The sequence below is a fragment of the Cyprinodon variegatus genome, unplaced genomic scaffold, assembly GCF_000732505.1.
Source record: "Cyprinodon variegatus isolate N-32 unplaced genomic scaffold, C_variegatus-1.0 Scaffold1375, whole genome shotgun sequence".
In the NCBI taxonomy this organism is placed as follows: Eukaryota; Metazoa; Chordata; class Actinopteri; order Cyprinodontiformes; family Cyprinodontidae; genus Cyprinodon; species Cyprinodon variegatus.
Window position 1 is genome coordinate 124,406 of NW_015151828.1, and position 24,549 is coordinate 148,954.

Here is a 24,549-nt window from a genome sequence, read left to right on the forward strand (position 1 = left end):
GATATTGTTCATTTTATAATCAGTTGTACTTTCTATTTTTTTGGAAAATAACAACCAACTCATGGTATTATATAATGGCCAAGTCCAAAAAGGTTGGGAACCGCTGTCCTAGACGTTGGTATCCTTACATCAGCCTCAGCTTTGAGCTGTAGACTTCCTGATACTGATCAAGTAGCAAGTGAGGGGAAGAAAGCAGCGCTCTTCAAAGCCCAGAGAAAAATGTGGCAATTGCTGGCACTAGTGGTGTCACTTCCTCATTCCTCCATTCCCTTTCCCATTCTTTTCCTCTATTTTGTTACGTTGAGAGTAAACACAATGGGACAATGGCTGCATTTCAGAGTTGCCCAACCTGAATGCATTCTTTAGCTGTGAGGAAAGGGGATATGTTGTTTTTCTTTGTTTCGCTGTCCTTATCAGTTTTGGTTCGTATAAATAGCTTCACCCAACTGAATGGGGGTGAGGATAACAGATGCAAGATAAGGGATCCTAGAAATTTGCTGAGTTGTCTGTAAGAGGTTAGTGATTTTGTTTGTTTCGCTCAATAACTAAACCAGCAAGCAGACAAAATATTGAGAAAACTCCTTTTGATGAACTTTCCCACTTTACTTAAACTGTCTATTTTCACATTGATTCATGTTGGATCACCTCGTTGAAAGATGACATGAAGTTATGGTGGTAATAAAGACTAAGATAATGAGTGCACAGAGTCCTTTTGGCAGTCAGCATGGCTGTGCAGGGTTTGAGTGTGTTAAGAGAGTGCTGATTGATTGATGAGGTGTGCACAGCCTTATGTGTAATAACATGTCAGTCATCACACCTCAAAGCGTGTCATGCAGTCGTCACGATTTTATGACGTTATTTCCATGCATAAAATGCAAGACTCAGCACAGTGAAAATTGATGAAACATTGGCCTTAACTCTCACTTCGCTCTGCAAGACACTTTTAAGACCCTGTTTTAGCTTTCATAATAAAAACCAGGTGATACTTTGGATTTTTATGGTAGCCATACTAAAAAGGTAATCTCGTCTTACTTTTCATTTGCTTTGGAAAATCTTCCGTATGATAGAAGAGCTTACAGATAGTCAATTTTGGTTTGAGTGCCTGAGGAAGCAGTGAATAAAGTATTTTTCTTTGTTTACCTGTCTTAGCATTAGTTAATATTCTGCTACTCTCTGGTCATATTTCCTTCTGCTTGAGAAGAATTACCTTTGCAAAAAAAAAACTTCCCTATGCAGTTATGGAGTTCAACGCCTAGCACATTTTTAACACTTGGTGCACCTTGGTTTTTTATATATTTGGATCTAAAGCAGTTAATCTGATTGATCTAGTATTAAAATATGTCTAAATTAAAGATTTGACCATTAGGGGATCATATTTTTCGTAACATATTTCATTTGGGGTCTTGTTATTCAGGTATTTGTTCTTGGTTTTAGGAAAAGAATGTTTTAAAGTACTTGTTTTGGTTCTATTACACAATGACCTTAAACTAAAGTATTCAGGATCTGTGTGGACTTTCATTATACCATCTATAAACACGTGGTAATGATTGATTAAATATAAAAACAAGAGTTAAATGTTCCTCTGTAATCAGTTTTCCACTTTCTGACAGTAAGGTGCATTTTTTACAAATTCCAGCCCTTTATTTTAGCACCTATTAAGGCCTCAATATGCGTCATAAAAAAACAAACAAAGCTGTCATGGTGGATTGGAATACAAAGTAGGAAAAGAACTGAACCAAGATAGATGGAACTTTAAGCACCAAAAATAAAAGATTATTTAAAGACGACCTTGAGTCGGATTCAGAATATTTGTAACATTAAAACCAAGATGTTTCATAGTTAAAAGGTTTTAGCTTTAAAACTTTTCAGTTTTCATTTCTTCCATCATGTGTCCAAGTCATTTTTTTATTTGCAGATTGTTGCTGTGGAAGTTGAGTAGTATCTGAGAAATGTTTGGAGAACAAGATTCCTATCTCAGCTGATAAGACAGGAAAAGGAAAGGAGATCACAATGGTTGTTGGTTATGAGAAACAAATCAAACAAATGTGCTTACATAACTCCCTGAAAAGTCCTTCTCATGTCTTTAACATGAGAAAACACTAGGTTTGAATTATAAGTGTTTGAAATTGGAGATTATATGGAGAAAGAAAAGATGACTCCTCATTAAACAGAGCTGGTATAACCCAAATCTATTCTTTCAATATTGAACTGTTTGTTTTTGTGTTCCTTTGCAGCTGACTGATGGCGGCAAGGCAGTTAAAGCTGGGATGAACATCGGAGATATCATACTTTCTATCAACGGTATTTCTTCAGAGGGTATGAATCACCTTGAAGCTCAGAACAAGATTAAGGCTTGCACAGGCAACCTCAGCCTCACTCTACAAAGGTAAGAGTCACACTTACACAAACGTTTACAGCATAATTCACACACTTTTCCTATAAGGTAGACCTTAGGTTGGTTTTCACATAGTTTTCCTTTTTCTGAATTTATTCTACTTGTGTATATTACATTTGTGCCAAGGTTTTGCCTGCAAAGGAAATGTAGGTTCAGAGGGAAATGTATCTCTTGCTTTTTAAAGTTAATATTTGAAATGATGGTGTCTGTGGATGAATCAGGTGGTTGGTTAAAACATGGACATGCATGGAGAGCTGCGTCAATGTGGCCATGCTGATTGAAGGTTAGAAGCAAAACAGGGTTAGAGGTGAGGCTAAAGTAGAGGACACTAATCATGGACACCCAAATCTGTGTTAGAGTCCTAGGTGATGTATCTGTTTATCTTTTTAAGAGAGGAAAATAATATACCTGAATGAAACCTTTCTAAAGACATGTTGTAACTAAAATGTTGCTCACATAACATCTATGAACTTTCAGTAAGTTTTTAAGATCTAACCACTGCAGGGAGGGCAGCAGCACCTGTTCTTTCTCTTGATATAATGCTTTCTCAGCAGCTCGCTGTGCAGCTTTTATATAGTTTAGGGTTATCATTATCTCTATCAAAAACTAAGCAAAAAAATGCTTGCATCACTGAGCATGCAGAGAAACATAAACATACTGTTCTTAGAGCAATGGAAGACACTACAAGAAACAAATGCAACCAAGGGAAACCAAACAAAAAACTTATGAATAAAGAAATAAATTATTATCATTTCAAAAATCTCTAGGTTAAATTTGCTTTGTTAATAACAATAGTATCTGAAAACACTATCTTTTCTCAGAGGTTGGGAGTAACTTTCATGGTCATTGACAACATTTGAGTCTCATGTTATCTACCGTGTAGTAAAAGAAATTTTTGCAGAGGCTCTAAACTGCATTCATGCTCCTGCATGTTTAGAAAAGCTAGACTTTACCCCTGAGCGTGGGCAGGGTTCACATTGCAGCATTATATTTAGGTTGTTAAAAAGCATGGGAAATGCAAATGTACTTGAGGTTCGGGACCATTTGGTCTTCCATAGGGCCTTTTCAAAAAGCAAAATCTTTAGCGGATCTTTTTCGAAGCCACAGTGTTATGTATATGAATGCTGCATGTTACACAGAAAGGACATAAAGTACTATCTTAATTCTAGGTTACCAATCCGTAACTAATAGTCTCCACATGTCCTTCCATGCTTAGCCTATTGCAAAATATTTGGCTCTGCATCGATTCTGCTGCTTCTACAGACTTGGATATTATCACTGCCTCCCTTAAGCATAGAACATAATCTTAAAAGGTAAGCCTTAATAAATGCTAATGTTAGCTTTAATGATCTTTGTTATATCAGAGATTAAGCTTCAGAGATCATCTTATTCCATTCAATATGTGTCTCATTTATCAGATTAAAAGTACCTCTAAATAAAAATAATCTTTTGCAGGTATTAAACATACTTTTCAATAAGCATACATTTGATGTGATATGATTTTAAATGTCCTGTTCGTGTTAGCTGTAAGGAAATCATTGTATTAATCAGTCTGTGTGTAATGCATGTCTTTTACTCAGCAAATTTTGTTTCTTTGTGAGTGATTTCTTGATTGATATAAAGATACAGCAAACTTAAAATAGGGGCTAAGCTTTAACAAAGCATTTAAGAGATTCACAATTTTTACTGCTTTTTGTCCAATTAAAGTATTTTAAAACATCCAACAAACTACATTTTACTGCATAATAGACAAATTTTTCATTTGTTTTATTTTCTTATGGGATGGCAATACTTGCCTACCTAGACGTATGTGGAAAAACAGTTATCCTCCTTTTCAAACCATATTTTTTTCTATAATTTTCCATATTTTTTTTTTATAAAACTGATTGTGATGTAGCTTTTAACAAAAAGTTTTCTCTACAGCCAAAATCCAGACCTGTTTCAAAACATGAGTAAAGTCGAAAAAGATTGAAGGAGGCAGGCCCTAGTTCATGATCCAAATAAGTTCAAGAACAGATGTGAAAAACATTGAGATTTATCATTGTGGACAGGGGTAAGTGAGCACCTTCTAAGGCTCTGAGTGTCCATTGACTCACAGTCAGAGAAATTATCACAAAATAGAGAAAACATGCAATGTTTCTGAACCTGGACTGGCTGACCTGCCAAAATTACTGCAAGAGTGGATCAGGAATTCATCCTGGAGGGAGAAAGAACCCATAATACCACCGAATGCTTTGCAGGCCCAGTTAAGGTTGCTGTAATACCGATTAAAACAGGAAAGGATGTACAGAAATGGCATGTAGGAGAGTTAATCTGCTATCAAATGATATCAGGTGTGTTGAAGCACCGAAACATCTAAGGCTGCATTCATTTTTTTTTTGCCCATATGCGACCTGGATCTGTAGCCTGACGTAGTCCGACTCAATTCTAGTCAGAATATGAGTCTGATACTGCTCCATAGAGCTGTGATTATGGGGCGTGTTTTGAACGAACCAGGAAAAAAAATGCCTCTGCACTCAATTGGATAGACCTACAACCAATAAGAGCAACGGAGTGCGTGACGTATGTTAAGCGAGTCATCGTTGTTGTCCACACAAATCAAAGCGTGCAGTTGCACGCCTATAATAAGAAGATGAGACTTGATCGCGTTTCTCTGTTCCTCTTTTAAAATTAATTTGCTGTCGATATCTTCTAGAACAGACCTAATAGCAGAATCTACTCACCTAAACTCTCCAGCGGCAGCCATTATTGTTGTCACCCATGCGCGCTTTGGTCACGTGGTTTTTTTCCAATCCGACCCAGACCACTTGGCTATGTGGTCCTGAATCCGATACAAATCTGATCTTCTCAAATGCGACCTGAGTCTGAACGACCAGGTCGCATTCATCCGACCTGAACGCCATTAATACCCGACATAGGCAAGAAAAACAACAACCATGGCGGACGATGATGTGGAGAGTAGTGTTTATGTTTAACCATCTTGAAAAGATTTTGTTGTTATGGTTGGGAAAGATCGCTCGATGTTCTCGAGCACTACCATCCATGTTTACTTCTGTAAACACAGAGCACACTGGCCTGTGACGTCAAAGCGTCCTCTACTGCGCATGCAGGACATTTGCGTTGTATAACTGCAGTTCACACAGGAGATCACATACAAGTTGCATATATTTGGAATTGTGAACGGCAACGCAAAAAAAATTGGATTTCATTAAAAAAGCATCAAGGCCTGCAGTGTAAACGTAACCTAAGCCATGCAGGGCAGCGTGCCTTGAGGACCGGGAACGAAAAACACACTGGTTTAAAGTCTAAATCTTTGATAATTATATAAACATCTTAATGATACGCAATGTTTTTTTTTTCTTTGTCAAATATCAAAGGAACCCATGTATAAGGATTTTTAAAGGAGTTTCTCACGTTTCAGGGGCTTAAAATTAATACAGTAAACCAGAAGAAAAACAGAATTCCAACAGTAAAATATGTTGATACTAGTTGGGCTGCATAACTACTTCAAGACCTGGAAGACTTGCAGCATTTAATAGCAACACTTGATGGCAGTTTTTCCCACTGATGGCGACACAGGCAATTATGTTTTATTTTTCAAATACAGTCAAGTTCGCTTGCAAAATATTTTTTCCCTAACAAATAATAAATCATGATTTTGAAGCTTCTGCCACAATTGTCAATTTATGTCTGTTGGACCTAAACATTTGATTCCTATGAAACATCTTTGTTTAGAAATAAGGTGGAAAACATGAAGAAGCTTTAGGATGATTTCCTTTTAAGTAGTGTAAAGCTGACAATAATGTGGTCTGCCATATTCTAGTTTAAGTTAAGTTATCATTAAGGCAGCCGTATTTCAAATAAGCAAAGAGTCAGTGTTGTGTGAGACGGAGACAAATGGAGCCAAAGCACGCACATTTTCCAAGCTGTAAAACATGTTGACTACAAAACTCAAAGTCTGCTCTGCCCGTCCTGTCATTCCATCACCACATCAAAGGAGAAAGGAGCCTCTTTGCTTTAATCGTGGGAAAACCATCTGAAAATAGTCCTGTCCCACAGCTGTATATAATCTGCAGTGTGTAACGGATGCATAATGAAACTTCAAACATTTCTGGCGCTCGTGAAGCAAGCAAACTACAACTAAATTACCCTGCAAACAACAAAGTTCTTGTAACAATTGGTGCTTAATTGTGGTCTGTTTTGCTTGTGTTGTGTTTATTATTCACGTTGTATTTATTGAGTTTTCTGAGAGTGCTATTGTGAAAGGCGGCTTAAAAATTCGTAATCTAAATAAATAAATGCTAATATTGTCCTCTGAAACAACTCAGCCCGAGAAATCTAAATACAGCACAACTAAAATCAAACATTCCCCTCGGAGTGACCGTTATTTTTTTTTCTCTTTCTCTCTGTAATTTATGGTTTCGATGATCACTGATAAGGCTGCTGACATTCCAGCTACGCAGGGAGAGTGCTGCTAGGAGATGATTAATGGGACAGTTTCGCTTAGTTATGTCACTTTGTCATAGTTTACATTCTTCAAGCACTTCCTTAAAAAGACACTTCAATGTCTAAATCATCTGTAGGAGGAGCGTAAAAATACCTGACTAAAGAGAAACACTCTTGGATTTATATTTATTTAAAGTCAAGTACCCAGACTCACTGACTGAATAAGCTCACACATTATTTTATATGGATATTTAGGAATTTCTTTTGGATTGGATTAGGAAAGATATGGATTTTATGTCAAACCGAATGCTGCATCCTCTGTGCTCTTAAACACCCGCAATTAGGAATATTTTTGAGTGTTGGAATATTTTTTAGAGTGTTGACAAAGATGCTCAATATTTATTTTTAGAATGGAGAATTTTCCTATGAGCCTAGAACAACTCTGCCTGTTTCATGAGTCGGGGTAAACATGTTTTTATCTGAGCGGAAATGAACTGTGGAAGGACACTCCTTATCCTGCTCTAATTCCATAATCCATTAAAAAGGTAATTCAAAACAATAACATGTTCAGTTCGGAAAAGCCACAGAGAGCCGAGGTTCCAACTAAATTAGTCAGATAGACAATATCCAGGTCTGTAAAACTGCTATTTTTAAAGCGGTATTTTGCAGCACAGCTCAGTGTTTGGAAATTACAACCAGGAAAGACAATGTTTAATGCAGCTCTATGACTGTTGGACAAGTGAACAAGTAAAGAAGCATTCCTCATATTATTTTGAACAATATAGTTGTATCCATCTCTTTTTATTTTATTTTATATTTTTGAGAGACCGCAGGACAAGTTACTTCCTATGATGTGATGAATTATTAAACTCAATTCTACACCTTTCATCACAAAAACACATGTTATATGCCAAAGCTGGGATGCATTATTAATGACACTTGACAGACCTAAAAGGACATTATGAGTCACAAATTTAGCGTTTTCAAGTTAAACAGAAGAAAAACATGTTTTTAATGTGCAAATGTCAGGCAAAAACAACTAGGAATATTGATATAGAGAAATTATAAAACCAATACTTGGACTTACTGAATAAAAACATGTTACTGTTTTAAAAATAACATTTTGATGTAAACCGGCAATAAATATTTTAGCGAAGGCAGATATAAGTTCTCAGATCAGTTCACCCTTTGAAAACATCTGTAATTAGAACACTATTCCCCAGTTTCTGTTTATACATTGTGTTCATTTAGCAGAACCGACTTTTTCTTGCCTCCTATTTATGTCTGCTTGTTGCTATGAGCAGCGGTTTGTAATTTATTTTACGGGTCCTTTTTATTCTAATATCACAAAAATCTCGTTGTTTAGCCATTAGTTGGTCACCAGATGGCTGTGGGAAGCAGGGTTAGGAAAGTATGGTAATTGATGTTTATTTGTCATTGAAACATGCAGCACAGTGCAATGAAACACCATGTCCTGAAGGAAGCCGCTGTTTTCTTCTTCATCCAAAACCTCAAAGATGATGGATTAAAAACAGGCAGCCGCTTGGTTCAACCACTATATTTTTTCTATGACTTAATGCATTTATCCTCTGTGGATATCACTTTGATTATTGCTTTTGAATCTTTATGATTTTTCCAGATTAAAATATATCAGAAAGATAACCGGTGGTATCAGCATATTTCAACAACTTATTGTTTACATTTCTCATTTCACAACTTGTCTAATCAGAACTGTACTTACCGTAATCTAGAACCTACTGTGTAAATTCTGGATTAGGTCTGCCTTGCAATCTCATGTAAATTGCCACAGTTACTCTACATTCATAGCTAGAGTCATACAGGGTCAAGTAGAGGGCAGTTAAGCTATTCTGAGCCCCCTGCTAGACTGACTTCTTGCCTGATGTGTTCTGGTGGCTGAAAGTAAAGAAAAAACACGTTGAGCTTATTATTCGGGCATATAGGAAATTCTGCAGCTTGTTCTACTTTAAAGCGCAATTAAAACCTGCCTAGATGATAGAAAATGATAAGTGTTATCATGGCCACAGGCACAATGAAACGGATGGCTTACAGTAAAATCCCTCTATAAGGAAAATGCTTGAGACTACTGATACAAAGCACAGACAATGCTTCTGTTTGACATGTTTACATAATCACTTAACGCACACGCAGGATAAACACTGTGTTTGAAATGTATCCAGGCAACCGAGAGTAACAGCAGGCAGGCTAGTTACAAACCCCACAATGATCACCCTGGTGTAGCCCAGTGTGTTTCTGTCATTGTTAACATACTCAGGGTCAGAGGTTGTAGACCCTTTAGGCAGTAAGCATGAGTGATTTGAGATTCTTATATTTAGATTTTTTTAGTTAAAACAAAACAATAAAAAACTGCATATTTAAAGAAAAATGTGAAAAGTGTGTAATTGGATCTACGTGCAATAATTTGAAATGGAAGAACAGTTATGTAGAATCTGTAGCAAGATATATTGGTCAGCATCCTGGTCTTTATGAACCTTTTTGCGTCAAATTCTTTGTTTTCTTCCTTTTTGAATAAAGCCTACAGGTCTGTCAAAAAGTTGATGGGGGGCATACAGTATACTCCTTAATTGGTGTATATGCATATACTCGATCAAAGACTTGAACAGAGCTTCTTAATTAAGTAATGATTTTTTAAATTTCTTGTTAATAGAATATTATAATTTCTTCTTATTTTGCTCTTTACAGAAACACTGGACTTCAAGTTGATATTAGCTGGTAAATAAGGATTTCTAATGGGGAAACTAGGGTGGAATGTATTCCTTTACAGACATGGCACACATATTTAGAAAAGTGTCATTTTAAAGCTGTTTCTTAATCAAAGGGATGAGTGAAATTAATTTTGGTTCCTGAGCCATGACTAAACATATTCCATCTGAGCAGAAATCTTTCCAGATCTGCCTTGTGAAACTTCTAATCTCAATGTTTGTGTTGTGCATTTAATCCCAGCCGGTTCATTAAAACTGTAAGTATACATTTGCAAACAGCTCGTGGTTTCAGGTTTGTCAGCAAAGGGAAAGTGTGGTTGAAGTTTTTGATCCATGTGACCTGCAGCATTTTGCAACAACTGGAAGCAAGGCAGCAAACGAGTTACTCATGATATAGCCCGGAGAACGTCTTGTTTTGTATTTTCAGCGACATCTCATTATTGGCTTTTCAATTGCAGGAATGTTGTACCAATACATTTTAAAATCATGACTTTAAGGTAAACCAACCCAATATGTATATCTACATGAATAGAACAAGCCTATGTATACTGTATGACTGATCAAAAAAAAACAAAGTTACTCAGTTCTAGTTTACCTTATCAGAATCAAGTTTATTGCAAAGTAGGTTTGAACTTACAAGGAATTTGACCTGGTGTTGATGGTGCAGACAAATTATATACATGTATATATTATATATACAGAATCTAGAGCTTTATACAATATAAAACGTACAATACACTATATACAATATGTAGTATATAACTATATACACAGTAGACTGTGCCTTAATGTAACGCAGGAGGTCTGGACATGCTACGTTGATATAGCTTATATTATTGACATGTTAGCAGTTTTGAAACCAGAACCTTTTAACGATTTTGCATACCTTGATTGGCCATGTTTCTTTTTTGTAGAATAAAAAAAATGACAAAAGAAAACACCTTCTGAGCAGACTACATGACTGAGTGACTCCTATAGAGATTAGATTTTCAGAGCATATTGCAATAATGAAACTAATGGAAGGGATTCCTCTGTCATTAATGACACGCCCTCAGGCATGTTTTCCTGCATATCTCATGATAACTCTCGACCTGCTCCAGTTTAAATATAGTAAAATAAACCGTAACCCGAGATCTCTGCACAAGACAGAGACAGATGCTTGGAGCAACAGGATTACTGTGGGTCATTTAATGAGGTTTATATAGTGCTGTTTCACAATCCAAACTTTTTTGCTCCTAAAACTGTATAAAATGGAAGAAAAATGAGAGGCTCGTCATATGTGAGCAGTTTTACTTGTGTAAAAGAAATTTAAAACCTTAATCCTTGAGTTTATGCTGAGAAAGTTGTCAATTAAGCTCTCCATACTTCAGTCAAATGCCATAAGCCAGACTGTTTCTCTTGGCCCTCAAAGAGACGCAGGCAGAGTGGAAATGCGTCAGTGTGCTCTGCCCCTTAGGCTTTACTGCTCTTGTTAACCTCCCTATTCTCAGAAGCTGCAGCTGTATGTCAGGATCTGTTCACAAAGAAACCTGCACTGATGAAGACCATAAGATGCAGCCCACTTTTTTTTTATTAAACTGCTTTCTAACTTAACAAACCGATTCCTGATGTTAATTAGCTTTTCTTACAGCTACTAAAAATATCTCCAAAAGATGAATCATTCTTTCTGATAGAGATATGTTCTGACTAAACTATTTCTCTGTTGGAAGCAGGATTTCGCAACCTAATATACTTATTCTGAAATAACTTAGCCAGGTAATAGATAAAATGGCCCTTTTCTTTGGAGAGGCATGAAGCTAATCTCATATAAATCGAAAGAAGTGAAAGCAATGCTCAACTATGGCTCCATTTAGAGACATTAAAATGCGATAAACTTAGATGATTATATTCAAAACTAAACTTTTAAAACCACTTTCTTTACCATAAAGTCTGATTTGGTGTTTTATATTATTATCCAATACAAAGCAGGACCAAATTAAGATGAAGGAAAACAATGCAAAGTTTAGCTTGTTACAGATAAATATCTAAAGAGTACAATGTTCATATTAATGGCCATCCTAAAAGAAAAAGCAAAGCTGCAGGTAACTAATTTAGATAGATCAAAGCATATATCTTAGGATGGCCTAGTCAAAGTCAAGACCAGAAATGTAGGTTAAAGCCTGAAATGATCATTAAAAACTGATGTTTTCAGACTTTTTTCATCCAGTGTGGCAGTGCTGGCACTACACTGCAAAAAATAATGAAAAATTACAATTATTCATTTGACTGATGGTAGATAGAGTACTCAACTACTAATGCTATGTATTTAGAAAAAGGTGGTTCTATGGATTATCAACTCCAAGAGGATGAATGGAAATGCATGACACACCTTTCTGACTTGTATTTGCAGAAAATGTTGAAAACTAGGCTATAAAATCCCAACAAAATTTCTAGACAAAATTGTGAGAAGATTCAATTCGTTTGACTATGCCTTCAAGTCATTGCATCTATACAAGGCTCATACCATTCTTAAAAGAGTTGCATTTAATGCGTTGGAATGGCATTTTGAAGTAGGGCTGCAACTAAGGATTATTTTTGCAAATCGATTAATCTGTTGATTCTTTTTTTCAATGAATCGATTAATAATCAGACAGCAAAAGGTTCCTCTAAGAAGATTTTTTTTTAATAAAAATTTAGCCAGGTGAAGCTAAAACTTTTCCACTTGAGGAGTTCTCAATAGAGCACATTGACAGATGAAAACATATTTTTTATCTTAAATGCAAAATGTTTAAATATCTATATTTTTTTTTACCATTTTGCTATAATTACTCCTTTAAGTGGGTTACTCTGTCAGTTAAAGGTCTCTATACTGCAGTTAACGATTAATCGATTGCTAAATTAGTTGAAGATTATTTCAATAATCGATCGAATCGAATTAATTAAATTAATCGAATTAATCAAATTGTGAATAATTTTTTCAGCCCTAGTATTAAGTGAAGTGTGAATCCTGAGGGTGGATTGCTTATGTACCATTTTGCCATTTAAATAAAAAGAAAGAAAAATGGTGCTTCACGTAATAACTGAGTTTATACTGTTCAAATGTCCATCTCTAGAAGCATTAACCAACTTTTATGCTGGTCAGCAGCACATGTAACTCCTGTTTGATTGCCACGTGTGTTGTGTCTTTTTGATGGCAAAACAAGAGCAGGTCTGGTTACACAGAGAGCTGGACAGCAGTGGGTCTGAATTAGACAGATGTTCAGGGGACCACCCTGTCAAGTGTTTGTTCAGTTTGCTGTGGAAAAAGACAGAAGCAGAGAGTCAGCCCAACTGCCCCAGTCTGGGACAACGATAGCTGCTGCTTTATTATTATAGATCGGATTCTGTTCAAAACAGGCCGTGCCATTTGATCTTTGGACCTCTGACTGTTTTCCCTGGCGCCACAATGTGTTTCCCCATAAGCAATTGTAATAATGCAGTGGTGCAGCTCATTGGAAAATAAGCAGACTGGATATTAACGTAAGGTGGAAAATTGTTAGAGGAAGCATGGCCGCAGATGACATTGGACTCTGCAGGGCAGAGCTGTTTAAAAACCCGGTGCAGGGCTCCCTTAATGCACTTCAGCTCAGTCAGAAAGGAAACATGCGAGTTTGTTGCCTGTTGTCTTGATGCAGACAGGAAGGGAGCCAGGAGACGCACCACTGTTCCTGGTCTAGGACCAGCCTCTCTAACTCCATCTGTTTTTTCGCTTTTGTTCTGTCTTATTTTTATAGGCAGATAGGGACACATAACCTGTGAGTTCAGAGCAAATATAGAACAAATTGTTATTAAAACCTGTCATCATTTAAAGTAGCCATACATTTAAAAGGGCTTTAAACTACTGATGATAACTTATTTTTGTTTAACATAAATCAGACTGTATTTGGTTTAATTAAAGCTCCAAAACTTTGATACAATAGAAAGGCTATTAACACATAGCAAGAATAAACCAGTAAGGAGCTGAAAGGTTTGTTGGATGCTCTTCAGTTCCCAAAATACCTCCAGAGTAAAATAAGAAGGAAGAGGAGACAAACAGACCACCGTAAACCTACAGGATTTCGAAATGGAGAAGCTGCTGTAGTTCCAGCGCTCGTTAATGAGTGCAGACTTCAGCACAAAAATGACTGCATAGTTTTTGATGTTTTCAACATATTTGTAAAAGTTGTGTCAAATCTGCAAAGGAGAGGAACCTCTATCTTATATTGGTGCATGTGTTAATATATTTTATTTTGCCTCTGCACACCAAACAGAAGGTATGAGCTAGAATTTGTTGGTCAGAGCAAAATAATTGAGTTTAACTTTTCTCCAAATGATTATCTCTTAACAATAAAAAGATAACAATAACTTCTGTTTTCTTCTGTCTTCACAGACCCTCCACTGTCTCCAAAGAGGAATCTGTAAAGGTATGTGGGAGAACATTCATTTAAACACTGCATCTGATTCGTTTCATTTAGGCCCATGACAGAAACCTTCTTTTCTGAAAAATGAAATGGCTTTGCATGTTCACATTACCCTTTAAAAGTATTTACACCCATTTTTTTTTTTTTTTTTACATTTTTGTCACTTTGCAAACATATACATCAATGAATATAACTAGGAATAATGAAACAGACCAAGAAAAAATTATTTAGGGTTTTTATACATATATACATTTCTGCGGAAATGCATATTGTTTCAAAATATCTCCTAAAATAAAAATCAGAGGTCTGGTGTTCATATTTATTCCTTCTACCTGAGTTGATTCATGACAAACCAGCTTTCTTTCTAATTTAGCCCAAACTCAGACTCGAATGAGAGCCGTTTTAAACATTGATTTTCAAGTCTTGTGATCGATTTTCTATAGAATACATTTGAAGCTTTGACTAGACCACTCTACGATATGAACAGGCTTTAACCTCAACCATGCTGTTGTAGTTTTGGCTCTTTGAGGGTTGTCATCTTGCTAAAAGGTCAAACTGAACCCTAATTTCAAGTCTTTGGCCACCTCCAAATAGTGGGATTTCATCTCTTTTTTTAGCTTCAGCCATCCTTTTGACAATTCTGACCAGCCTACCTATTCTTGTTGAAGTAAAGCATCATGATCCACTGCTGATTCTAGCACCTAAACTCTGGATCTCTGCAAATCATTCAGCTCTTTTGATTAATACTTTTGTTTTTTTATTTGAACTGGGCCCTACAACTCCTTCAGCACTTATATTCACTTTCAGCCTTTCCCCCATTTAACCCTTTCCACATGTTCTCTAACTTTTGGGATACTAAGGCTTCATAAAACACTGAGGGAGTGAGAGTTATCAGAAGAAATGGCTGAACTTTATTTTTATTTAGGGGTGTCTGATACGGGGGGGGGAATTAGTATGAATGCTGGCTAAGTTTCCAACCATTGTGTCTGTTTCTTTCAACTACAAAGTTACGTCCAAATATTGTGTCAAATCCCCCCAAAACACATTCATTTCATCTTGTAAAGTGACAAATTGTAAAAAAACAAAAAAAAGGTCACCTTTTGAGGTTGTGTGGCAGAGATGCAGCTTAAATTTTCCATCAGTTTGATGCCACGATTTATTTTTGTGTGTTGTTGCTGTGAAACCTAGTGTTAGTGCATGGGATTTTTGTGGATTTTTGCTGTTTGTCTTCACCTTCATCCAGGAAGAGCCTCAGGAAATCATTAAGCCCGTGCCGATCACTCACCCCGCGCCCAGCAACACATACACCAAGCCACTGAGCCAGTCCACTCCTCTGTACAACAAGACAGCTCGGCCATTTGGGGGGGGAGGCAGTGGGTTCACAACTTCTTCATCCCCCTCTGCACCAAAAGTTGCCACTATTCCCTCCGAGTCATCAGCTTTCACGCCAGCTGCCCCCTCTCAACCGCCACAGCCTCCATTCGCACTGAAGTCGAGCCACTCTGCTTCTGATTCGGCTGCAGTAAACTCGTCTCTTAAAATCAACCCCGGCCGCTCTGCATTCACCTCCCCGTCTGCTTCGTCCACCTCATCTAACTCCTCATCATCACCCAGAGTGACCGCCCCTCCCTCCAATCCTAATGTCCCTCAGCCCTCCGTCTATAACACACCTATCAACCTGTACTCCAATGACAATGCTTGTGAAGTGGCTATTGGACAGAGGCGAGGCCTTTTGGAGAGCCAGGGCCTTTCAGAACATGTCAATGGGTAGGTCTATGGTTTTAATGTTTTTTTCTTTCTGTTTCATACATTTTATTAAAACAAACAAGCGATTATTTTTTCCAGCTATCAGGTCTGGTAGCTGGAAATTACAGGACTTCATGGTATGGAACATTCTTGTGGTCCGTCTGTCTGAAAAATGCATTAAAGCCAATATAACTCATTCTGATCTCCGCCATATGAAACTCTGCGCTTTAAAACACTTCACCTGAAAAAAATGATACTTGAAAAGCAAAGAGAGAAACCACCGATCATAATCTGTGTGCAGCTGGGAGCAAGAAAAAAAATGAGAGTGGCATTCTTATTCGACGCTTGATTGATTTGTTTTCAACCACTTTAAGTGCCGCCCAGGCTGGTTTCTGTTCTGGCACTGTTGGAAGATTTTTCTGAGCGTGTTTTGTAGCACTTTTTCATTATTAGCTATAACAATCGGATAAAACAGGAAGAGTTGTCCTGTATGGTTTATCATTTCTTCTCTTGCTGATGTATATTCTCACTCATTCAGGAAATTAATGTTTCATCTGCCTATATTTGCACAGTTTAGCCCAGACTGAATGTTTTGCTTTAAACCAAACAGCTATAGTATTGCTGTGGGCACGTTGGTTTTTAACCACATGGAGAGAAAAAAACGGGAACTGCTTGGAGTAAATATCACTGTGGTGAAATAAGGCACTAAAACAGACGATCCATTTTTTTTTTATTTAACCGGCAATATTGTTGAACAGTATGAATACCCAGTTTCTCAATACCCAACGGATAAATTTACTTAGAAAACAAAGGAGAGAGCGAACGTAAGGGGCTGCTGCGCTCGCGGTGGCATGTTGATTTGATTCTTTTTTAGTTTTTGTAAAACTAAAAAAAAAGAAAAACATTTCAGGATAAAATACTTGACAGAAAAATTTAGTGATGAGGATTTTAAAGCTCTAATTGCTTTCAATCTTAATAGAAGTTGTCAAACCGAGGTCTTGTATCAACACTTACCATCAAACAGATTAAGAGGAATGGGCTTTATCTCAATGGTTTTGGTTCACGGACTCACTTTACTGAGCTTTAGTGTGTTTATTTCTTCAGCTTTTCATCATACATTTCTTAAACTGCTCCTTGTCCCCTTTATGAAGTCTAGTTTTTTATCTGCATGTGGGTCTTTGCTTCCTAACCTGCATGCTTTCTTTTTATGATTTGTGTTTTACTTGATCTTCTCTGAGAAGAGAGTCTTGGATCATACAACATTTTTCCTTTCTTTTTGGCTTTAATTCTTTTCCATCTACCATTTTCTTTCCCACAGGAGGAGGAAGAGACAAACACCAAGTTAGTGCTATGATTGATAACGTGGTTGCTGCTGTAGCTTGTGATTATAGCCTCCACATCTCTCTGGGTTATGATTAGATTAAGGCATGCTTACACCTCTTTGAGTTAACCCTCACAAACCTCATCGGTTAACATGAAAAGCTTATTTTAACATGAGAACAAACCAGCGAATAATCATTTTGTACAAACCTCAGCAGGCACTGATTAGCAGGATGGCCTTGGCAGTTTTTTTCAGGCACTTTAGAGCAGCTGTGTTTTCAACCAAGTCTATTTGATTGCATTCAGGTTGAGTTTTTAAAACAAAGTGAAACATGGTGCACAGGTTTAAGCGCTTGATGATAAACCTGCTCACTGTCTGAGCATGTAGACACTGTACAGTGCACCTAAAAGTTCAAAGTAAACAGTCCAGCATTATAGTTTTTATAAAGAGGTCAGATTTAACATTGAAAGCATGTTACTACCACCTTGTGGTGTGGCACTGACTCACACTTTAGTGATTTCTAAAAAAAATAAAATAAAAAAAGTTTGCTTGTCTGAGTTAAATGATTTTCACTAGCTTGCTATTTTGCTAAAGGTTACCTTGTTGTAAGTATACTTTAGGGAATTCAATACAATATTCACTCTTTTACTTTTAGGTGTTTTCTAATATTTTGCAAAATTCCCAATACTTCATTTTCTTTTTTTGTCTGTATCTCTCTATATCTGTAAATATGAAATTCTTTTGTTCATTTTCTCCCTTCAACAAACTTTGCCTCTTCCTGTGCAGAGCTCCAACTCCTCCTAGGAGGTAATTATCTGGCTTAAACCTGCTGAAACATCATATTGTGTTTCTGCAAGCTACAGCTTTTTGGTTTTCTTTGACCTTGCAGCACTTTTAACACATTTTTGTTATAAAATGAAAAATTGATCATTAGATTGAATTGTTTAAGGTTTAAAAAAAACAGTTACAACTAAGTGTTTTTTTTTTAACATCAACTTGAAATATCATTAGATGAGTTGTAAACTCAGAGATATTATCCACAGTTACACATCACATTATAAATCTAATACTTTTTTTTCAATAATAATCATTACTGTTGTTAGAGTCTAACAACTATGCAAAGGCTTATTGGATTTGGTTTTGAAAATTCCATCACATCCAACCCAACATAAGGAAAAATGTATGATTTAAATCTCTTTAAATCAAATTAATGGAGGAATCTTTAATATTGCACCCTGTGCTGAATTCTACATGACATATTTAACCTGCAGCAGAAAATATGTAGTAAAAATTTTAGTTGTTTTAGTAGAAATTTTAGGGCAAAACAATATAAATGGTGAAGAATAATTGTTTAAGGGACAAATTTTTATGCTTTTAGAATGTTGTATATTTTATTATGAACAAATGAATTTTTTTTAACAAGTGAGACAATTAACCAACAAACACATTTTAATGCTATACAGCTCTGAGGATTTCAAGTAGTGAGTAATAATCTTTCTAAATCAGGTTCCAACTCTCTCCAGCTCACACATTTCCTACGTATCTTTCTTTATAGCTCATTGACCTGAAAAACATCAATTCTAACAATTTAGTCTTACAGTATTTTTCTTTATTGCAAACTAAGTCTTTTATTGGAAACAGCTAATAAACTCTAAACCTTTTCACATTGATCACATGATTATTTTCAACCTTTAGATGACCCATGCCTAACATGCCTAAATCAAGTGGCTGAATAACCTCTGCTATATTTAATATCTACAGGATCCTGCTAACTACCTATTTACACAATGTAGTAGTATTGACATTGAGGATCATTAAATGTTCCAAGACACCAACCCTTGAGGACTGAAATGAGACATCAGTGATCTAGATTAGGTTCCCAAACCTTCCAACTTCTGACCCACATAATGGTATCAGTGTCGACCCATGACCCAAACTATTGGCTGAATATACAAATAAAATCAATTAACTACAGGTGTAATAATATTGCAAACAGTATCAACAACTAAGGTAGTTGGTTTTCTTAATTTTTAAGTAATGCTTTTATATCATTTACCACTTTATAAATAAATGCATCAGTGTTTACTGTACTTTAATATCTTTAGTGGATCTCAAGACTGGTTGATCAAGAACCCCAGTTGGAATCATGACTCCAACTTAGGAATCAATAAGCTGGATAATAAACACTTAAATGAGAGTACAAGCTGTTTGGTTATTTTATTGTCCAATACTAATTTATGTTACTTTTGCTGTCCAGGAAAGTTGGTGTGGAGCTTGAAAAGAGCGCGTCCCCTCTCAGCGAAGCCAGCAAGAAACGTCTGATTGAAGACACAGAGGACTGGCACCCACGGTCCGGTACCTCTCAGTCTCGCTCCTTCCGTATCCTCGCACAGATGACCGGCACAGAGAACGGTGGGTCCTGAAATTGGTTTGAGAAAACAGAAAGACATTTTAAATTGAACCGCACAACAACATTATTCTAATGGGAAATCAGATGTAGCGCATTTTAAGAGATTAGTATTATGGTGTTGCTAACCCAATCCCCAGGCCTTCATTTAGTACAGGGCTTGGTCATTTCTATGCAACACAGATTAGAAGACATTCTCAGTACGATGCAGTAGCTGCATTTCCAATACAAATGTGCACAAAACTATGTTGGTACTCTGCTTGTTTCAAAAATGCTAATTTTAGCAATTACGGTGTTTCCATTAAGTAGGAAATGCAAGTAAAATTGTAAAAAGAGGAATGATTCTGGTAACTCAACCAACCAAACTAAAAGATGTGCTTGGAGTTTTAACAAATTCTAAATCTTTCTAGTTTAATGATTAACTAAACTGTTTAAAAAACAGTAACCGGCTAGCGTGGGTTAAAAATGGATAAAGCCACTGTATTACAAATATAATTGGTTTTTTTTATTACCGTAGTACCTTATGGTCGTGAAAATACGGTACTAGCTTGGATATTTTTTTTACACACACATATATATATATATATATATATATATATATATATATATATATATATATATATATATATATATATATAAGTTAGCGTCTAAACTAAGCACTTACTTTGTACATGATTGTAAATTAAATGTCGCTTTTTTTTCTTCGCTCTTGCAGAAAACATTCCGGAAAATGGAAAAAAGTAAGTGGTGCTTTTATTTCTGATTTACTACCTTATTGAGGAAAATAGGTCAGTCTTAATTAGATAAGCACTTTTAAAAATGTGGCCCAAACTGTAGGGGATTATGATTTTTTAAAAGGACCAATAAATATTTACAAAAATCTTTCCGTTAGATTTCCAGTGACACTACTATTGATTTTCCATTGAAAGGTAGTGTTGACAGTTAACATCATGTAAACTGATTAAATGAAGGGCTAAACAGTGCATGCTCTTCATGCAAACTTTGCCAACAAGTCAGTCATTAGTTTCTTACTTTTCTTGGATTTAAACACTTTAAAGAGAGACATCTCTCTGAGTATCACTATAAAGGAACTCTTTGCACTCTCCTGTGGATTTCCTTCTTTCATTTTTGCTTTCCTTGTGTGTAGTATCTGATATTTCTTTCTTTACTTTAACTGTTCAACTGTTCTCCCCTGTCCTTTTTTTCTCCTTTACTCTATCCTTTTATGCTACTCAGAGTAAGCAAGGTGGATCCTGAAGTTGTAGGACACAAGTACAACAAGCTGAGAGACTGGCATCATGGTGTTTCAGCACGAGTCCTAAATGTGCAATAGTAAAATGTTTATTTTGTTTTATTTGGTATTTGACCATAAGAAACTTCCATAGCATCATCTAGTAAATGTATTATTTGAACATTTCAGAGAGAACATATAAAAGTAAATAAAAAAGCAAAAGTTCATGCTTTGTGGTCTAAAATTCTTGTGAATTCGGTTCTTGCTTAAAAGCAAATGTCCATATATAATATATATTTTGTGTGTGTACCTTTAAATCTGAACTTCTATATTTTATGCTTATATTACTGGTTTTTTGGAACATGTCTCTTTTTTCCCCTCTAAACTTTTAATGTTTTCATCTGTTTTCTGAATAAACACTTTGTTCTCTGCTTTCTTTCCACATCCTTGTCTTTTGTTTCTTCTTTTAACATTTTCTGGAGAGAGATATGTATATTGGAATAATTGATTAATTGATATGATTTTAAGAAGCATTACTGAACAATATTGTTTTCAGACAGTAAAGCAAAGAAGGGCAGTTAAAAAGGAAAGTCCAAAGAAGCAAAAAAACAACAACAATCCACTGGATTTTGTTTCCAAGTTTGAAGACGTTTTGCTTCCCATCAAGGAAGCTTTTTCAATTCAAAATGTAAGAAATCGCGTTGAGTTCGAAGCTTTGTAAAATGGACCAAAAACAAAGTCTTGTTTTGGCTTAGAAAAGATGCAAAATGGACCGGACAAATGTCTCCGCCCTATAGGAATGGGTTCTTAAAAAGGTCAGATGTCAAATATTAATACAGTACATGGAGGCGCTCTTGCTTTGAAATAGATTTACTACCTGATAAGTTTACAACCATCCACCATTACAGCTGTTGTTAAAATGCTGAAGAAAAAGGGAAATCTAGCCCTATCTCTTGTCTTCTACAGCATCCAATTGGTTCTTATCTCATACTTTGCACTTTGTGCAACAACAAATCTGTCCCTTCTGAAGAGAAGTATCCCCACAGCATGAATGCCAATGAAATGTTTTAAGGGGTGATTATACGAAATTACTAATCAGATTTTTTTATTTATGGTAGTTGAATAGAAGGGCTGAAAAAAACTGTAGGCCACTGGTTTTTTATTGTTAAGAGGTCGGGGAAGGGGTATTTTAAAGATCATATAATGTGTAAGACGAATAAATGATTTTGCACCATATTCACACTCTAACTTTAGAGCTTTTTGTTTTTTAATTTCGTATTGCTTGCATTTGAATACTCTAAGCCTTTACCCAACCAGGCCACAGTAACCAGTCTGTAATAAAGCCTTATTAGTTCGCACTGGTGTTGCCTGTCTTTATTATTTCAATCAAGTAAAAAACATAGAGCCTCCAAAATCAATTTACACCACTGGGCGTTTACTATTTGTCAGAAACTCTGGAGTTAAGTGTTTGTTTTGTGTTAATGGATTTGTGTAAATAGCCGTGTATTTATATAAGGTCTGTATCTGTTTTGTAGAGAAGCAGTTGATAGAACCACTCCCATTGTTCACACATCACCTGCTGCAAAAACTCACTCATATTCTACAACAGCACCCCGGAATGGCAGTGCTATCACTGGTTCTACATTTAAGACTCCTTCCATTCAGAACAAAGCCTCCTTCCAACCTGGAGGTCCTTCAGGTACAGTAATACATTTGCAACCCTCTCTCTTCTACTGCTAAATGCACTAACAGGAAGATTTTTTTTTTATTATTTATCTGTTACAGCCTGTAGAGGGCACCCTCATCCTTTCAAACCGCCCTTACCCAGCCATCACATTTATAGCAGGTTTAATACCTGACACTAAGCCGTTTAAGATTATGGGCTCTATAAAAACTGGAGGTATTCGCTTAATGAGCTCAGATTATTGGCTTTTACCAAGATCCCCTCAGTCAAATAGATTGTTAAAGTGAGAAATATGGATTTTATTTTGTGTGAAAGCTGCTCATGAAATGCTGCAATCCCTGCCACAAGACCTGGAGCTGGCCAGGGCAAATATTTGCTTGGAGGCATCCATCATTATTAGTAATACTAACAACTAGTGTGGCCTCATACATGAAAAGATGCACTGTTTTTCCCCGTCGTGTTTCCTTCAAGAAATGCCACACAGAGAGAGGGGGAGAGGCTGAGGCCACAGTGATCTTCTGTTGGCTGCTATTTATCAGATTAACATACACAAGCATGGATCTCATTCGTTTGAGTGGATTGGTCAAGACTTTAGCTTGTTGTTCATTCATTTACCATGAATGAAGTTATTTTCACATGTTATCCATCCATGCCCATTTAAAAAGGAGCCATTTTTATTAATTGGAAACGAATTGATAAAATCTGTTAAGAGCTGCTGGTAGTTGGTGTTTTTTCAAGGAGGTTAAACTATATTTTATAGACGGCCCTGAACCTTCTTTTGACAAGTTTACCATTATTTTAACGTTTGATTTACACCTTACTAACATCTAATGTAAATCAGTCAATAAAGAAGATAGAATAATTGTAACTTCTGCGCCAACATTAAATATGGAAAGAGACCAGGAAGTCGATTAACTCATTGAAACACTTGTTTTATTTAAATGTTAATATTGATGCTATTCTAACACAGTCTATGTTTTATTTGTTCACATTAGAGTTAGACAGAAAAAAAGCACTGTAAAAGGGAATGTAGTAATTTATTAGTGGATTGTTTTTAATGTAAAATAAATAGAATAGAATTAGGATTTAAAGCCAAGTAAAGATACATTTTATTTTATTTCCCAAGACTAACAAAAGAAAAAGAAAAAAATTGCAACTCTGATTACATGGACAGAATAGTATAAAGTATATGGGAACCCACTAAACAAGCAGTTCTAAAAGCATTACTTATATAAACATAGATTTTCAACATGGTGTTTAGCTTTAAACCTGCTTCAGATATACTTTTTGTTGTAAAGATAAATGTGAAAACTGCATTTGGCTTCCTGGTAAAGACGTATAACAGGCCACAAAAAAGTGAATGTAATTTATTGCAGCCGCCTCTCACACTAAACATTCTTGCTTTCCAGTTTAAAGTGAGAATTTGTCCCCCTGGAAATACTGCAAGGAAAACAGGAAGTCAGGAATAATAATATTTCTTTAAAATATAAATTTAGAAAGTATGAAAAGAAGCTCACTGCTCAGGCACATTCATTTTCACAGTTTTGCTTTCTCAGCAGTTTTTCCATACTTTTTTATTTTTAACCCTCCATCCTTCTTTTCACTGCACAGGATTTCCTAAGATAGGAGCAGGTCCTTCATTTGGGAAAATAGTCGGTCCTGCTCAGAAAGGACCAGACCTCCCCACTCCACAGCCGCATCCCGAGGATCTGAATTCTCTAGTGCAGCGTGCAGAACACATCCCTGCTGGCACCCGTACCCCCATGTGCTGCAAGTGCAACAAAGTCATCAGGTACATCAACAATACTGCATTTTCATCTACATTTAAACTGAAATTGTGTATAAAGTTTACGTTTTAAAGGTGTTTTTCATCCCTGCTCTCCCAGAGGTCCTTTCCTCGTGGCCATGGGCATGTCCTGGCACCCTGAGGAGTTCAACTGTACTCACTGCCACTCCTCTCTGGCTGAACGGGGATTTGTTGAAGAGAAGAACCAGGTGTACTGTGTGCACTGCTATGAGCAGTTCTTCGCTCCCACCTGTGCCAGCTGCAACCAGAAGATCCTTGGGGTGGGTTTCAAAATTAAATCCATGCTTTATCTGCTTAATTTGAAACTCACTGACTGTGTCAAAGTGTTTAGCACCTAGAAATGTAAGGAAAAT

At 36.3% G+C, this 24,549-nt stretch overlaps 1 protein-coding gene across 3 annotated transcripts in view; it reads left to right on the plus strand.

Moving 5' to 3' along the window:
• Positions 1 to 24,549, plus strand: part of LOC107103087 (PDZ and LIM domain protein 5-like) — a 45,821-nt gene that overhangs the window by 18,295 nt on the left and 2,977 nt on the right. The window contains exons 3-11 of one of the 3 annotated variants that reach the window (XM_015402607.1): positions 2,235 to 2,386; positions 13,970 to 14,003; positions 17,065 to 17,087; positions 17,854 to 17,874; positions 19,325 to 19,479; positions 20,190 to 20,214; positions 22,241 to 22,404; positions 24,001 to 24,181; positions 24,276 to 24,456. In XM_015402607.1, the coding sequence (XP_015258093.1) occupies positions 2,235 to 2,386; positions 13,970 to 14,003; positions 17,065 to 17,087; positions 17,854 to 17,874; positions 19,325 to 19,479; positions 20,190 to 20,214; positions 22,241 to 22,404; positions 24,001 to 24,181; positions 24,276 to 24,456 (936 nt within the window). Of the gene's footprint in view, positions 1 to 2,234; positions 2,387 to 13,969; positions 14,004 to 15,243; positions 15,768 to 17,064; positions 17,088 to 17,853; positions 17,875 to 19,324; positions 19,480 to 20,189; positions 20,215 to 22,240; positions 22,405 to 24,000; positions 24,182 to 24,275; positions 24,457 to 24,549 lie in introns of all 3 variants that reach the window. The other 2 variants (XM_015402608.1, XM_015402606.1) reach the window with 2 other exon arrangements.